The sequence below is a fragment of the Amphiprion ocellaris genome, chromosome 14 (genome assembly GCF_022539595.1).
Source record: "Amphiprion ocellaris isolate individual 3 ecotype Okinawa chromosome 14, ASM2253959v1, whole genome shotgun sequence".
Taxonomy (NCBI): domain Eukaryota; kingdom Metazoa; phylum Chordata; class Actinopteri; family Pomacentridae; genus Amphiprion; species Amphiprion ocellaris.
The window spans coordinates 33453470-33470212 of NC_072779.1; the positions used below are offsets into that span (position 1 = coordinate 33453470).

Here is a 16743-nt window from a genome sequence, read left to right on the forward strand (position 1 = left end):
TTACCCTCTAATACTTTTCCCAGCAAAATACATCTAGTACTAGTCATGCCACAGTGTTTTTTGATGATGTTGGTCTCTGGTACCGTATAACTGTTGAATAAGACACAGTGACCAACTCATTAAACCAAAACATCATCTAGTCTGAACCTGGTGTCTCTTCAGTCACCTCTCGACAGGCTTGCAGTGATCTGTGCTTCTGGTTTCAAACTGAGAATAACCTCTGTTCTGCTGTGTTTGTTTCTCCAGCTGGGTTCGGGGTTTGGAGTCGGACGGTCGAGGCCTTCGTTAAGCAGCTGTGTCTGCAGGAGCAGTACCTGAAGGCAGCATCTCACCTGCTGTCCATCAACAAGCTCTACGAGGCCGTCGACCTGCTGCGCTCTCATAAACTCTACAGGTTTACAGATAGCTTTCCTTTGTTTTGCTCATATACACCACTGTTCAGAAGTTTGGGGTCACCCAGACAATTCCATGTTTTCCATGAAAACTCCCACTTTTATTCATGTGCTAACATAACTGCACAAGTGTTTTCTAGTCATCAATTAGCCTTTCAACACCATTAGCTAACACAATGTAGCATTAGAACACAGGAGTGATGGTTGCTGGAAATGTTCCTCTGTACCTCTATGGAGATATTCCATTAAAAATCAGCTGTTTCCAGCTACAATAGTCATTTACCACATTAACAATGTCTAGACTGTATTTCTGATTCATTTAATGTTATCTTCATTGAAAAAAAACACTTCTTAAAAAAAAAAAGACATTTCTAAGTGACCTCAAACTTTTGAATGGTGGTGTATATGAATTAAAGTTGCTCTATTTTAGCTAAAGTTGCTCTATATCAGTTAAAATTGCTCTATATTAGTTAAAATTGCTCTACATTAGCTAAAGTTGCTCAAAAATTTAAGTTGCTCAAAAATTAGTTGAAGTTGCTTGACATTAGCTGAAGTTGCTCTATATTAGTTTAAATTGCTCAAAAATTTGTTGAAGTTGCTCTACATTATCTAAAGTTGCTCTACATTAGTTCATGTAGAGCAGGTTTAGCACAGTGTTTTTTCTGAGCTGCAGTCGCTAACAGAGTGGACTTTTCTGTGTTTTATTTCAGGGAGGCCATCGCTTTGGTCAAAGCCCGGCTGCCGGCAGACGAACCCGTCCTGAAGGAGTTGTACACCTGCTGGGCCGCCACGCTGGAGAAAGACGGACATTTCTCTGCAGCCGCTAAATGGTCAGAAATATTTCCTGAATCTTTTAGTCTTCTTGTGTTTCCGTCGTGGTTAAAACAGCGTCTCGTTCTGCAGTTACCTCGCTGCTGGTGCCAGTTTCGATGCAGCTAAAGTGGTCTCCAGGAAGAACGACGTCCTGTCGCTGAGCACGGCGGCCGGCCTCGCCAGGATCTCCGGAGAGGTGGATCTGGCTCAGTCGCTGGCGCTGCGATGCGCTAAACACCTGGCAGCTGCTCAGGACTGGGTGGGAGCTCAGGAGGTTCTGAGCTCACAGGACAGTCTGCTGGTCAGTAGCAGGAAGAAATGACGTCTGACAGGTCACAGTCTGGAAACACTGTCCTGTTCCTGAAGGAATCACAGCATTAATGTAAAACGTCACTGAAAACTCGAGTCGTTTCCATGTTCTCAGGTCCACAGGCTGCATCTCTGTGTTGCTGAGCTGCTGACTGTGACGCTGCTCCACTCTGACGTCGTCTCCACTCATTCCTGGGCGTCACCGAGCGAATGTCGCGTCGACCTCCTGGACCGGATCAGAGACGTCTGGCAGGAACAGTTCAGCCATTCACTGATCTCAGCAGGACTTGATCGAGTCGGAGGTCTTCTGCAGGAGCTGAAGTGTGTGGAGAGTCCAGCACCGACCGCTAACGTCCCCCTAGGACAGGTAAAGCTCGACTATTGGTGGAAAGACTTCTCCTTACATTTATAGGAAATGACTTGGAGCACATTTAAAACCAATAAATATCAATTCTCTGAACCCCAAAACCTGATGATATGTTTGAAAGGCGTGTTAGTTTAAAAAATGCCAAAATGACGCCATTTATCACAACCAGAAACTGTGAAAACAGAACTAATGATTGGATTTTCCACTTTTTTTGGATTTAATTGTGTAACGTTGAGTTTCATTGGGGAAAAATAACCATTTAATCAAAATGACTTTATTGTACATGCCACATTTCAAAATTCTTCAGAAATAAACAGTTTGCTGTAATCAGATTCTGTACCAAAAAACAAGCTTCATGACACGACTGAAAAGCCACGAGTGACTCAGCAGTGACAAAGAGTGATGTGACAAAAACACCTGTGGGCTCTTTGCAAAATGTTGTGCATGTTTATTACAATTTCTTTTCATTTTTTGTAAAATAAGCAACTATAAAAATTCAACTTTGATTTGTTTTCTGATTTCTGGCATTCTAACTGCATCATACTGAACAAAAGGCATTTCTGAGCTCTCTCTGTTTCTAGCTGTGGTTTTTGTGTTTCCATGGAGGTGCAGGACTTTAGATTGCAGTAAGAAGAAACCCACAGTGAGGAAAAATGTGGCAAAAATCACCCCGAAGCTGCTTGGAGATCAGAGGTTTAACAAAGAAAAAGACAGCTGAAAGAAAACAGTCTTTTCTTTCATTTAGAACCACATCTTTCTGAATGTCTCGTCTCCAGATCCTGCTCTACTCTTCCCTCCATCTGACCCGAGCTGTTCTCAGCTGGTTGCTGGACGACGACGATCAGCTGATGAAGGACTTGTGGCAGACGCTGGTTTGGCTGAAAGATGGTGGACACTTGGACGTCTTGGCTGAACTCTGCAGGATGCTGTTCCCCAACGGTACGTCAGACTTCAGTGTTTTTTAACACAATAAATGATTGAAGCATTGAGCTAATATTAAATTCTCCAGATTTTTGTTGGAGTCAATTGGCGACACCTTGTGGTGACTAATGGTAAAGAAGGAATTATAAACAGCAACATGATTTAGAAACTGAGCTGTACTTTTTTTTTTTTTTTTTTTTAAACAAAATGAATCAGCAGCAAGTAAATTATCATCAAAAATGACAAACTGTCTTTGACTTTACTTTTCTAAACATGTAGAGTTGAGATTCAGTGTGGTCATCAGGAAAAATGTCATTTTAGGAGGAACTCCAGACTTACTTGGTATTTTAAAAATATTTTCAAACATTCTTTTCTCCTATTTTTTTTTTTTTTTTAAAATTTGGTCTCAGGACAAGAACATTTCCACAACAACTGCATGTTTTACTATTTTGTACATGGATTTTCTGAAATTTGATATAAAATATCCTCCAGTTCTGGAATGACCCATATTATTATTTGCACCAGTAATTTATTTACCTTTCTGTGTTTGTTTTTCAGGTGACGTAGGTTCCAAGAAACATTCCAAAACACTTCATCTCTCAGAGGAAGCTAAAGCTGCTGCCGGCAGTCTGCAGGCTTTGGTCTGTTACCACCGTCTGTATGAGTTCTGGTGGAAGAACTCAGCCAGCAGCCAGGAGATCCACAACGGACTTTCCTGTCCTGAAGACGAGGCGGAGGACAGAGTGATGAACGGAGGTCCTTCAAGAGAGAAGCTCCATCCAGCCACAGGGAGGTTGGATATCCTGGACTTTGATGCGTCGCTGCTTCTATCGGAGCCCCACGCTGCCTGTCAGGCCTCCCAGAGAGCCGTGAAGGAGGTCCAGGAGCATCTGAACAACATGGTACTGCAGCACAGCCAAGGACAGGGAGGACAGCTGGACGCTGGGGAGAAGCAGGACGACGGTCCCAGACAGGAGAAGGACTTCCAGGGTTCAGCTGATGGAGACCAGCGGTGAGGACGTCTTCTCTCTGCAGTTTCCACTAATAATCAGAGCACTGAAAACTGAAGATTTAATCCCAGAATCACTAGTTATAGAGTAGTTTGTAGGACTTTTCTTCAGCTTGACTAAAATTAGACACTTTGACTCAACTGGTTGACAGATTTTTATGAAATTTTCATTTTTCTTCCACAATAAATGATTGTAGGTTGCAGAAATATGGCCATGACTCTTACAAATATTAAAACATTCAGAAATGTAATTATGTGTGCAACATAGAGAATAACGGTTTGTGCACAAGTTGTTTAAACACTCAACAAAACTGTTAGATAATATAATTTTTTCTGGAATGTTAACAAATCTTACAATTTATTATTTTGTAGCTTTTGAAATCACAAAAAAAATGTATTAAGTTAACAATAAACAGGCCAAAATCAAACATCCACATCAAAAATCGGTATTTTTACAAAATGGTGATTTATTCAAAATTTGCCTGTAAAATTACCCATTTTTAACTACATTTAAATCAGTAAAAATACAGTTATTTTCCATTACTTAAAATAAAAATGATGTATTAAGAACTGTAAAATCAGACAAAAACAAACAAAAATCTAGTCACTATTTCAGATAATAACTTGTTATTTAGCCGTTATTACGGATAATAACTTATTATTTAGCAATAACAAGTTATTTTTACTGAAAAAAAATGTTCACAGAATTCGACAAACTTATCAGATTATTCTGATTATCCAATCTGTTGATCTGAACACGTAAGAATTTTGCTGTTTATGGAAGCAACCGATCACATAAGTGTGAAACTGTGAGCTTGACCTTAAGGATTAGCAGCTGTTTTTAGCCTTTAGCCGACTCTCAGCCTTGTTCTCCAGATGTTAACGATTGAACCAAACATCTGTATTTCTTCTCCTCAGTTCTGAAGGCCAGGAGACTCTGCTGACTTTGTCCACCAAGATGTCCAGCTGTCAGAAGGAGCTGGCTGAGCTGCCCGACACAATCAAGGTACAACTTCCTACCAAACACTAAACCACTGAGAGGAGCAGTTTGACTTCACTGTAGCTCAGCTGTCCTGTCACTGAGCAGGAATCTGACATGATCTCTGCTTTGATGCTTCGCTCTAGATTACAGAAAACAGTCCATTATGCTAGAATCACAGTAGAAAGACTTTATTATCTGAGCTTGGTGTCACAACGCTGCTTCACTTAAACTCACTAGTTTCAACTACATGTTATTTTGGGTTTAAGACTATTTTTAGATCATAAACACAATTTTTCCACATATTCACCCTTTTTTCAGTGCAGATGTGTTAAACCCTCCTGTCTTGCATTAAGGATTCGAGCTTTATGAGCACGTAGGTCACAGATCGTCGTCTTTGTCTTCCAGATGTTTCCTCACCCAGATGTTGTGGAGTGCTGCCTGGTTCTGTTGCACCTCAGCAGGTCTTCGCTGACTCTGTCCGACTCCCTCCAGAGAGACGCCAAAGATTTGCTCCGGAAGTACGGGACGAGTCCGTCTGTCCTGAAAGCCTCCCGGCGGTTCCTCTCCTGATCGTTTACTGATGAACTGAAAGAAGCACTTAACCTGTACAGATACTTATTGATTCAATAAAAGTCTTTGATTACTAAGTAAAGGAACATCTGGAGTCGGTTTGATTCTAAGTGACGGTTAAAGTTCCACTACTTCCACTGCAAACTGTTCACTACTTTCTAAACATGCATGTTATTCACTAATCTGCAGAAACGACCTTTAGAGCAACTCAGCTATGTTCAGACCGACCAGCAGAAACTCAAAGAATGACACATACTCTACTTCCTGCCTCTGACTTTTAGCTTGTCTTTGGGTTTTCTAATGTTGAACACCAGAAAGCTTCAAGACAAGACTTTGGGCTGAGGACAATTTACCTAAGATGAAGTCTTCTAAGTTTTTCTTTCGTCTGAATAACATTTTAAAACACAAACGGAAAAGACTAACAGAACATCTGGCAGTTTTTGCTTGATAGATACAGGGGGTCCTCGGCTTACGTCCCTACGGCCCAACGTAAACCAATTTTTGCCGTAAGCTGGAACTCCAGCGAAAATGTAAATAAAGCTGTTACATGCATCATAATATCGATTAGTTCTTCAGAAAAGTCACGAATACCAATGACTTTCATGCATGTATGAATAATTTTACAAGAAGATAACAGAATATGTTGCACCGTTTTTACAACTTGATCATGCTTGGGAGCCATATTGAAGGGCAAAAAGTTAGTGAATGTCGCACAATCCAAGGTGGCGTACAACCGTAGAATGTAAACAAAGCCCTCTTATAGCGCCGTGTGACGACGTATTCGTCCGCTCCACTCACAAAGTAGTTCCGTGTTACCAGTTCTGACGTAACGACAAAATGCTGTAGGTCGAGGACGTCGTAAACCGAGGACCTCCTGTAACTACTTCTGCTGGAGTTGCAGACCTACTTTTAGGTAGGTCTGCAACTGCACTTCTAGGATTTATTTCAGCTTAGTTTTGAGTTTGTGGACAACTTTCTTGGTTCGAATCAACTTTCCCAGTATGTACATTGGTGCCATTGGGGGGAAAAAAAGGTGTATTTTTCTTCTTGCCTAACAAAAAAAAAAAACATCTACACTACTGTTCAAAAGTTTGGGGTCACCCAGACAATTTCATGTTTTCCATGAAAACTCCCACTTTTATCCATGTGCTAACATAACTGTACAAGGGTTTTCTAATCATCAATTAGCCTTTCAACACCATTAGCTAACACAATGTAGCATTAGAACACAGGAGTGATGGTTGCTGGAAATGTTCCTCTGTACCCCTATGGAGATATTCCATTAAAAATCAGCTGTTTCCAGCTACAATAGTCATTTACCACATTAACAATGTCTGCACTGGATTTATCATTCATTTAATGTTCTCTTCATTGAAAAAAAAGATTTTCTTTCAATAATAGGGGCATTTCTAAGTGACCCTAAACTCCTGAACGGTAGTGTATATTAGCGCCATTGGTGAAAAAATATGTATTTTTCTTCGTGCCTCACAAAAAATCCCCTACGTCCAAATGAAACACAAAAATACAATTGACAAAACCAAAAGCCGTGATATAACTACAAAAACACCGATCCTAAAGCCACGTTGGCCAATTAGAAACCTGAATAAAAGGCTCAAGGATTAAAGAATCCTCAAGATAGTGGAAGATAAACTGAACAGAAAGGTGTAAACATGGAAAAAGTCCTGTTAGCAAGGGAACAAAACCACCTCATGTAAACAAAAACTGCACTGTACATGTTCCTAAACTATTTCACCCTGAAAGGATTTCTCTCAAAGCTCAATATTCAATCACCTAAAATTGCATTTGATTGGATAAAAAAGCCTCCTCTACTTCCAGCTACTTGGTGAAGAAAAGATCAAATACTTTCAGTTTACAGTGAGAATACAAAACAATTTAATATACAACTGTTTAAAACAATGTTGGATGTAAAAACAACAGTAAACCACAGTAAACCTGACCGTGGACAGTTTGGTTTGGCGGAACGTGAATGTACACAACGACAGTAGTTTGCCCATGGAGACACATGCGGAACTGAGCACAGTTCTACACTGTTAAAAGTTTCTGAACTTGGAAAAAGAGCTAAAACATTTTTATTTTCATCAAAATTATACATTTTAATTTACAGGCCCGTCCAGCATTTAACTTAAAGAAAAATCCCTGCGACAAGAGAGGAAGTCCCGCTGATGAGAAGTGAACTGAAGCATCTGTTTGGTCTAAAATCACAGTTTGATGCAGGAGCTGGTCCCAAGCTGGAAAGGAAGGAGTCACTAATGCTGCAAAGCAAAGATTTTAAAAGGGTCGGTGAATATATGGCCATACGCTCGGTAAAAAGCGACTAAAAAGAAACGCCAGTGAAGGATCCGCGGTCACTGTGAGTCCGTTTACAGTCACTCAGGAGCTTGAAGGAACCGGTGAGTCTTGTTGAGGGAAAAAATCTGCTGGTTGGGTTTTAAAACAAGTGCGTGATCCACTTGAAGGTCGCGTCGCTTCGGTCAGTGCTTGTTGTTGGTCTCCTCCTGACCCGAGCTGGAGATGCCGTTCTGGGGTTGGCTGGAGCCGGAGCCCAGGCCATACAACCTCCCACAATACTTAGCGTCGTCGATGTTGTCCTCGAAGAAAAGCTGAACACAGGAAATACGTTTTAATGAGACGACTGCTGCTTCCAGTTACTCTGAACCTCTCTGCTCATTCTAAGTGTGCAAAATCACTCAGAAAATAATGTAAAATTACAGTTAAGGCTTAAAATCTGTATTAAAAAAACTTTTTTAAAAAAAGGGCCAAATTGATGAAAAAAAATGACACGCAGCCTATCCAGAATTATTAAAAATGTTTTTAAAAAAATACAAGAAATGACGAAAACTATGTTCAACATGACAAATATTTGTCCAAAATGACCTAAAATCTGACTAGAATGACTAAAAAAATGTCCAAAGAGACTCAAAAATGTCTGAAGTAAACAAATTATTACTTTGACACAATACTTTGCACTGTTAATGTTGTCTTCTGTTACTCTGAATCTCTCTGCTCATTCTGTGTCCAAAATTATTCAGAAAATAGTTTAGAATGACAGGTGACACTTAAAATCTGTTAATACAAAGGAAAAAATGTCCAAATTGATGAAAAAAATGACATGAAGTTTATACAGAATCATTCAAAATGTTCAAAAAACTACATGACATGACCAAAAATATGTCTAAAAATAGTCCAACATGACAAATATTTGTCCAAAATGACCTAAACTCTGACGAGAATGACTAAAAAAATCTGTTTTAATGAGACAACTGCTGTTTTTAAGTTACTCTGAATCTCTCTGCTCATTCTATGCCCAAAATTACTCAAAAAATAGTCTAGAATGACAGCTAACAACTAAAATCTGTTAAAAAAAATTCAAATTTCCAAATTGATAAAAAAAAAAAATCACATGAAGCTTATTTAGAATCATTTAAAATGTTCAATAAATACAAGAAATTACAGAAAATTGTCTGAAAAGTAGTCCGAGATGACAAATATTTGTCCAAAATCACCTAAAATCTGACTAAAAAAAATGTCCAAAGACACTCAAAAATGTCTAAAGTAAACAAATAAAACTCCACAACAGTGTAAAACATATCTGACAAAAACGTTGTATAATCTCCCACAATACTTTGCATCGTCGATGTTGTCCTCGAAGAAAAGCTCAACATAAGAAATAAATTTTAATGGGACGACTGCTGGCTTCTAGTTACTCTGAACCTCTCTGCTCATTTTGTGTGTCAAAATAAGTCAGAAAATAGTTTAGAATGACAGTTAATGCTTAAAATCTGTTTAAAAAAAACTAATAAAAGGCCAAACTGATGAAAAAATAACATGACGCTTATCCAGAATCATTCAAAATGTTAATAGTCCAAAATGACTTAAAATCTGTTGAGAATGACTTAAAAAAAATGTCCAGAGACTCAAAAATGTCTAAAGTAAACAAATTAAAACTCCAAAACAGCTTAAAATATATCTAAAAACATCAAAAATACATAAAATTCAGGATCCAAACATGAAAATATGTACAAAACGACATGAAGCTTCCTTCACAGCAGTTAAAAATTTGATTCGGCAGCCGGAGAAGCTGAATAAATTAAAACTTTCAGAGCCCAGAAACAGTCACAGAACTTCATAAACAGATCCTGTGTTGGTTAGGTTTTAACAGGAAACACTACAGATGTGACGCTTCATCCTTCATTTAAAAAGGTCGATCTGCGACAGTATCCAACTGCTGGATGTGAGTCTGACCTCATAAAAAGACTAATGAGCAATTAACGAATCACGTAAAGCGTTGCATCGTCTGCATACTGGCGGTGTGGGATCACTGGACTCAACAAACGCAACGAACAGGGCTCCAGACTCATCATTTGAGATCTTTTTTTTTGAAGATGTATGGGCTCAAATTTCAAGTGGTTGCGCAGCTACATCAAAGTTATAAAAGTACTGCATCAACCACCAATTATATAACTTCAGTGTACTGCAATATTTACGCTTAAAAATGTGTTTTGTTCGTGACCTACATCTGCTGCATGTAGAAAAAATAATCACTTGGTTTTATTTTGGACCAATCTGACATTAGAATGCCTTAGTTTAACTCTTTTCAAAGAATTTTCTGGTCACACACCTGTCTGAGCACCACAACTACAGCAGGCTGCAATGTGGGGCCTTTAGGGAACATCGGTAAATTAGCGTGTCTATCCATAAGATGCTCAGCTAATAAAGTGATGAGGTGGGACCACGGTGCTACCTGTGGAGAAGTTCATCTGGAGCCTGGCTAAATGTTCACAAGGATTAGAAAGAACGTAATGCGAGGGAATGTAGAAGTTACTACGACGTAACTCTAAAGTAATCCTCAAAATATTCCACCTTAAGTGAGCCCAAAACTTGATAGCAAGTGGGAAGAAAGAAAAAACTCTTCAGATATCATCTGCACAGACGAGTGTTAAACCCCTTCTGTTAGATTTTGTCCCACATTAATGAAAGAAACTTGCATCCATTTAAATATTTCAACTCCTAAATAACTGTTTTAATACATTTAATTATTTACAAATACGAAGAACTTTGCGTTGGATAGACAGTAGAGTATTTACATTGAATTTCTTTGCTATGATCTATAAATACTGAGGTGTGATCAAGAAGTTTCGAGACTGATTTCACCACCAGATGCTGAAACGTTTAAACGCTCTTCAGGAGGTTTTATTGTGACAACTGTAAGGTGCTAAGTTATGATTTTATCAGACTCCTCAAACTAATTCAAGTCCAAACCTGTCAGGACTTCAGGTTCAGATGCCAAACAGTGATGGACTAAATTAGAAACTAATGTTCTATCAGATTTACTCAGAGAAGCTGGTTGGAAGGCAAAGTTCTCTTTCTAGTTTTAGGGTCTTTAAGGACTTTTTTTCATACAAAAACATCTAGAATTTAAAAGAGCATATTAGTTTAAACTGTTTTACAACCTAATTTTTGATCCAATGGATTCTAAAAGGCCTATTTTCTGCTTCTAGAAGATCTGATCAAGACACTGAGTGTCCTCAGGTAGTGTAGATGGGACAGAATACCGTTTCCAGTAGTAAAATGTTAAAAGAAGCGTGGACAGTAACATAAATGAGTTTTGATGAGGCTACCGATCCCACGGTAAACTTTAAAAAAAACAATCTAGTCAGCATCAGTGCAGCTGTACCTCTTTCATCCTGAAGAAGGCCATGCCTGTGAGCAGCGAGTCTGATCCAGCCTGATGTTGCCTCCCGATCCTCTTCAGCTCCAACTGGTCGGCCACTTCCTGTAGTCCTCCCTGCCCACAAACACAGCCGTCAGGTGTCTTTTAAGGCTTGGTAAGATTTGATAGATGCTTTCTTTTACACATGAACACCGTCACGTGAAACTGAAGCAACACCTCTGATACAGATACAATAAAACTACTCAGACAGCTCCCTGTGAGTCTAAATCTGGACTATGATACCTTTAGGTTCTTGCAGCTCTTCATTAAGTACTTGACGTCATAGATTGCCGGGAAAAACAAATTGAGGATCTGAAAGAAGTCGTGTTCCTCTTCAGGAAGCCGTGCATCTGTCAGAAGCTTCACCAGGTAGCCGAAGTCATAGCCGCTAAGGAAGAAGGAACGAGAAGATTCAGATCAGGACGGTTGAACAGCCCTGATAATAATGGGATTAAACAATCAGTCACAATGATGAAGTTACAGCTGCATCCACTGGGAAGTTTCAAGCTTCTTCAGTGTATTTAATTTTAGGGTACTGTTTGTGTTTTCCTCAACAAACGGTGGGCTATCTATGGAGGCATATTAACAGATGTGTAAGTTTAACACACTGAGCCACTTTTTCATTCAAATCAGCTTCATTTTCATTGTTTGGCCTCCAGAAACTCAAACAGATGAAAAATATGAAACACAAATATTGTTAAATGTCCCTTCAGAAAACTTTCAAAGCCCTCAAAGATGATACAATATTATTAACTGGAACAAAGAAGAAATATCCTAAATTTTGACATTTTGACTGCATTGAATTTAAAAAAAAAAATTTAAATTCTGATTTTTAGATTTCTTCCAAGACCTTAGTGATACAACGACTGACCTGTGGAAGGACAGCCACTTGACGTTTTCACACAGGACCAGGCCGGACGTCATGAGAAGCTCAGCGAAGTACAGCGTGTCGATTCCTTCTTCTTCGTGTTTTTTGAACTGCAGGCCGGAGTTCTGGAGCAGGTCTATGGAGTCCTGTGAGTACATATCTTCTCTGTGAGGGGCAGGGAAATTAAGATTAGATTAAAAAGCAAATCACAAACACATCCTGTAGGGCATAGTAGATTTGCGGTATTTACATCTAACATAATCCAGTCAGAGAGATACCAGAGAAAAAAGGAGACCAACTGTTGGACTTACGTCAGGTTGAACTTGAAGTTGAACTGCCACGTCGTCGTTCCAGGAGGATAATCTCCATCCTCGTTCATGAAAGTCAGTCCAAGCTGGATGATCTTCAGGAGGTCGACATTACACCTCAGCAGCTGGTACTGGTAGTCCACCGTGCTGCGGAACTCACCGATCGGTCGGACGACCACTCCGGGGAATTCTGTGTCCTGGTGGAGAGTGAAGACAAAACATGTCATTAGTCTTTCAAAAACTGAACATATTTTGTTTAACCCAGGAGTGTCAAACTCATTTTAGTTCAGGTTCCACATTCAACCCAATTTGATCTTAAGTTGGCCGGACCAGTAAAATCACAGCATAATAACCTGTAAATAACCACAACTCCAAATATTTCCTTTGTTTTAATGCCAAAAGTACATTCTGACAATGGTCCCATTTAAGGAATTATCTTTTTACAAAACATTATGAGCAAATGGATATTTGTTAAGAAAAATAAGTTCAATTTCAACAACATTTTGCCTCAGTTTATCATTTATACATTACAACTTCCAGATCACAGTGTCTACAAAGGAACAAAACATTTAGTCACAGCTATCTGGAACTGAACGATATAGTATTTTACTTCAAAAAAGACAAAAAAACAACAAAAACAAGACAAAATATTACAAACATGAGACACAAAATACCAAAAGCGATAAACAAAATGACAAAAAAATGAGACAAACAACACGAAACAATAAAAGACAAAAAAGTTACAAAAGCCTGAAACAAAACGACAAAAACGATAACCAGAACAATGAATAAAGCAAAACAAAAAGTGACAAAAATGAGACAAAAAACACAAGCGAGACAAAAAGGAAACGCAAAGACAAAAACGATATAAACCAGACATAAAAAGACAAAAAACAACACAAAATATTACAAATATGAGACACAACATGACACAAGAGCAGTCTAGTATTTTACTTTATGATCAAAACAACTTGTCATGGTCTAGAAATTATTTTAAATTTGTACTTTTACAAATTTACAAATTGCAGCTAATGTCTTCTCTGTAATTTTTACACTTCACAAAGTCGTCCCGCGGGCCGGATTGGAGCCTCTGGAGGGCCGGTTTTGGCCCGCAGGCCGCATGTTTGATACCCCTGATTTAACCCATGCCTCCAGTACTTCAGAATGATGTTCCACAGCAAAAAGTCATGACTTTTTTATATTTTCACTGAAAGGCACCTAGAATTTTTCTTCATCCAAATTTGCTAATTTTCTGCAGCAATTACAAACTGTTAATGTAATAAAACAGTAGAAAAATGGAGATAAAGAAAATGAGCAGCACCCCTTTAAAAAGTGCATGTACCTAATTTCAAAGTGCATTTTACAAATACATATACACATTTTTACAAATTATGTTTTTGATCCCACCATCTAACATCTTTCCACGTTGTTTTTCAATATTCCACTGAGATTTAACCAACAAAAAATATGTGTCATGTCTATTAAAAGGCACATGAGAAAGGCTGATGGCCTTAACATTTGAAAAATGAAAAATTTGTGATCTTTAAGCCCAAGACTTTACATTAGAGAAGCTATTTTAAAAGACGCAATGAAGCAGTTTGGTCATTATCCCTGTTAACACCACCAACATCCAACGCTACCCAGTGTCGTCAGTCTCATACCATGGCGATGTAGTTGTAGCTTTGAATAATCTGCCGGATCTTCCTCATCTCTTCCTCCACATTGCTCGCCCAGACCTCACAGATTATCTGACTGGAATCTGTAAGTGCGGCTGGCATGTTGGCGGGTCAGGTGAAGAGCTAAAACCCCAACGATCCTACAGTGCTGGCGAAGGTGGCGATGGAGGGCGGTGCAATGAAAAAAAGACAACTCTGGAGAGAACGGAAAGAAGACGAGAGCGACTGCATTTTAATATCCTGCACATAGGACAAGGTGCAATAGTAAGATGAACATTTTACACAATAGTCAGTATAAGAAGCTTTTAAAATACAAGACATTGTGAAAGATTAGCCAGCATTTTCACAACATTTTTGGTTTTTGGCTAGTCCAATCTCAGTTTCCTTCAAGTTATTAACAACTCCTCCAAACAGCGATTTTCCCCTCTAAACTTCTCAAGTTGTTTAATTTCAGTAAATGTTAGAAATAAAGCACAAACTGAAAACCTCTCCCATTATTCATCTCATAAACCCTCAAATATTTTAAACTAGCTTCATATCCAACAGACACAAGTGTAACTTGCTGTTTACACTCGAAGGTTTCAGAATTTATGATGTCAGACTGAATAAACCAGTACTTATACTTTAACTACTTCGAGCAATTTATGTACTTTTACAGAAGTAGGATTTTCCAAGCAAGACTTTTTCTTGTAATGAAGTATTTTTGCATTGTTGTATTGGTACTTTTACTTCTAAATACTTCTTCTACCCCTGTTAATGTCACTGCTACGCCAGTATCAGAAGATTTCAGTAGTACTACTTCTGCTGCCTTTACATCCAGCAAAGTAAAGTCACAAAAAAAGCAACAGAATGACAAAGAAAAGCAATCAGTTGCAGCACAGGGACACATGTAGCCAAAACAAGGTGTGAACTGCAGTTTTAAAAAGAAAACCATTAATATGAGTTAAAAAAGAAAAAGACACCCCAGGCTGGATTCTGATTAGAAATGCAACTTTTTTGTCATCAGGCAATCTAAATCAATCAGCACAGCGTGAAACATAACATCTTAAATCCATGACACTCTTGCAGATGACAAATTGTGTGCAAAGTTTGCAAAGTTTTCTGATAAACTACCAACAAGCTAAAGCTGGATAAAGAGAACAGTTTTCATCTACTAAACAAGAAATTTCACATTTTCCTTGAATTCACAGTTTACAGCCTTGAACCGCATCCATGAAGGTTTAAATGTTCAGTTTTCCCTCTTTACTAACCAGAAAGGCAGTCTTACACATCTCACTGAGAGCAGATAGGAAGATGATTCAGTGTTTCAGTGAACTATCTTTGTGTTACCATGGTATCATGATGAACCTTCTGCTGCTGGTTGTTTATAACATCGGGCTAGCTATCACAATTGATAACGGACGCAACGGCAGTAAAAAATATAAGGCGCCAATTTGAGCTGGAGGTCTTTGAGAATGGTTATTAATATCTGACAACTCGGGAATGTTTTAATTCGACTCGGTATCAACGGAAACTAACGACGCAGCAACGAGGCTGGAGCACTAGCAAAGCGCTTAGCAGGAGCGGCTAACAGCTAGCACTCGAATTACCGATAGAGCTAACACCGCAGGAGCGGAGGGTGAAATGAAAACTGCTCAGCCTTTTCACTACTTGGAGTTCCGTTGCAGCTACCCACGCTGCAAAAATACCAGAGTTTTACCGCTGAAAGAAGAAAATAAAAGGTTTACCTGAGAATTTCCTCGACGTACCCGGGTAGGCTAGCTGTTAGCGCCTCTGTCTTCTTCTGCTCCGGTTACTTCCTGCGCATGCGCTTCTCTCTTTGCGTTGATTGGCGCTGCCGCAGATGACCACAGCGCCTCCTGCAGGACTGGAGATTTATAAAGAGAAAATAAACCAGAATGAGTTCAATTTAGCCACTTAAAAAAAAAAAAGATTTGGAAAATGTAAAAGTTCAGTACATTGAAAAAATGCATTTATAGAAAAATACAACGATTTTTTCATTTAACATTAATTCTACTGCACTATGTTGCAGAGACAACTGTGTTGCTGAGTTGCTGCTCAACAAATGAGGGATATACAGTCAATACATGATGCCAAAAAAACATTATGAATATCTACAGAATGAAGTTTCAAGAACAATGTCTCATTATCTGATATATATATATATATATATATATATATATATATATATATATATATATATATATATATATATATATATATATATATATAGGGCTGCACAGTGGCGTAGTGGTTAGCACTTTCGCCTTGCAGCGAGAAGATCCCTGGTTCACGTCCCGGCTTTCCCGGGATCTTTCTGCATGGAGTTTGCATGTTCTCCCTGTGCATGCGTGGGTTTTCTCCGGGTACTCCGGCTTCCTCCCACAGTCCAAAAATATGCTGAGGTTAATTGATTATTCTAAATTGCCCGTAGGTGTGAATGTGAGAGTGATTGTTTGTCTGTATATGTAGCCCTGCGACAGACTGGTGACCTGTCTAGGGTGTCCCCTGCCTTCACCTGAGTCAGCTGGGATAGACTCCAGCCCCCCCATGACCCTAGTGAGGATTAAGCGGTGTATAGATAATGGATATATATATATATATACATATATATACATATATATATATATATATATATATATATATATATATATATATATATATATATATATATATATATATATATATATATATATATATATAAAAAATATAATATTTAACTATTATTAATAATTGTCATTTTGCAATACTGTGTATGTATATTCTTTCCTAGGTTTTAGGAAAATAGGATAGTGCA

General features: G+C 38.6%; 2 protein-coding genes across 6 annotated transcripts in view; one reads left to right on the forward strand and one right to left on the reverse strand.

Moving 5' to 3' along the window:
• Window positions 1–5445, forward strand: part of gemin5 (gem (nuclear organelle) associated protein 5) — a 34855-nt gene extending 29410 nt beyond the window's left edge. For all 4 annotated transcript variants that reach the window (XM_035957219.2, XM_023290191.3, XM_023290192.3 and 1 more), the window contains 8 exons: window positions 247–394; window positions 1103–1222; window positions 1296–1506; window positions 1630–1881; window positions 2658–2820; window positions 3361–3814; window positions 4730–4817; window positions 5199–5445. In XM_035957219.2, the coding sequence (XP_035813112.2) occupies window positions 247–394; window positions 1103–1222; window positions 1296–1506; window positions 1630–1881; window positions 2658–2820; window positions 3361–3814; window positions 4730–4817; window positions 5199–5363 (1601 nt within the window). In that variant the 3' untranslated portion in view covers window positions 5364–5445. The remainder of the gene's footprint in view (window positions 1–246; window positions 395–1102; window positions 1223–1295; window positions 1507–1629; window positions 1882–2657; window positions 2821–3360; window positions 3815–4729; window positions 4818–5198) is intronic.
• A 1787-nt stretch (window positions 5446–7232) lies between these two features.
• On the reverse strand, window positions 7233–15800 carry cnot8 (CCR4-NOT transcription complex, subunit 8). Of its 2 annotated transcripts, none has more exons than XM_023290188.3 (7): window positions 15674–15800; window positions 13932–14141; window positions 12274–12467; window positions 11966–12127; window positions 11338–11482; window positions 11059–11169; window positions 7233–7984 (listed from the first exon to the last, which is right to left on the reverse strand). In XM_023290188.3, exons 2-7 carry the CDS (start codon window positions 14046–14048, stop codon window positions 7856–7858), a joined length of 858 nt encoding a protein of 285 aa, XP_023145956.1. In that variant the 5' UTR covers window positions 14049–14141; window positions 15674–15800; the 3' UTR covers window positions 7233–7855. The 2 variants fall into 2 exon arrangements, with proteins under 2 accessions (XP_023145956.1, XP_035813111.1); XM_035957218.2 differs by lacking the exon at window positions 7233–7984 and adding an exon at window positions 8907–9038.
• Window positions 15801–16743: the final 943 nt, after the last annotated feature.

What these genes read in the sequence shown, in the direction of transcription:
- cnot8 (XM_023290188.3), bottom strand. Translation starts at nt 14,048, where the DNA reads ATGCCAGCCGCACTTACAGATTCCAGTCAGATAATCTGTGAGGTCTGG. An exon ending in AAGTGGCTGTCCTTCCACAG is followed by an intron (nt 11,483 to 11,965) that starts GTCAGTCGTTGT and finishes CTTCTTCCTTAG; the next exon opens with CGGCTATGACTTCGGCTACC. An exon ending in CCTTCTTCAGGATGAAAGAG is followed by an intron (nt 7,985 to 11,058) that starts GTACAGCTGCAC and finishes TCCTGTGTTCAG; the next exon opens with CTTTTCTTCGAGGACAACAT.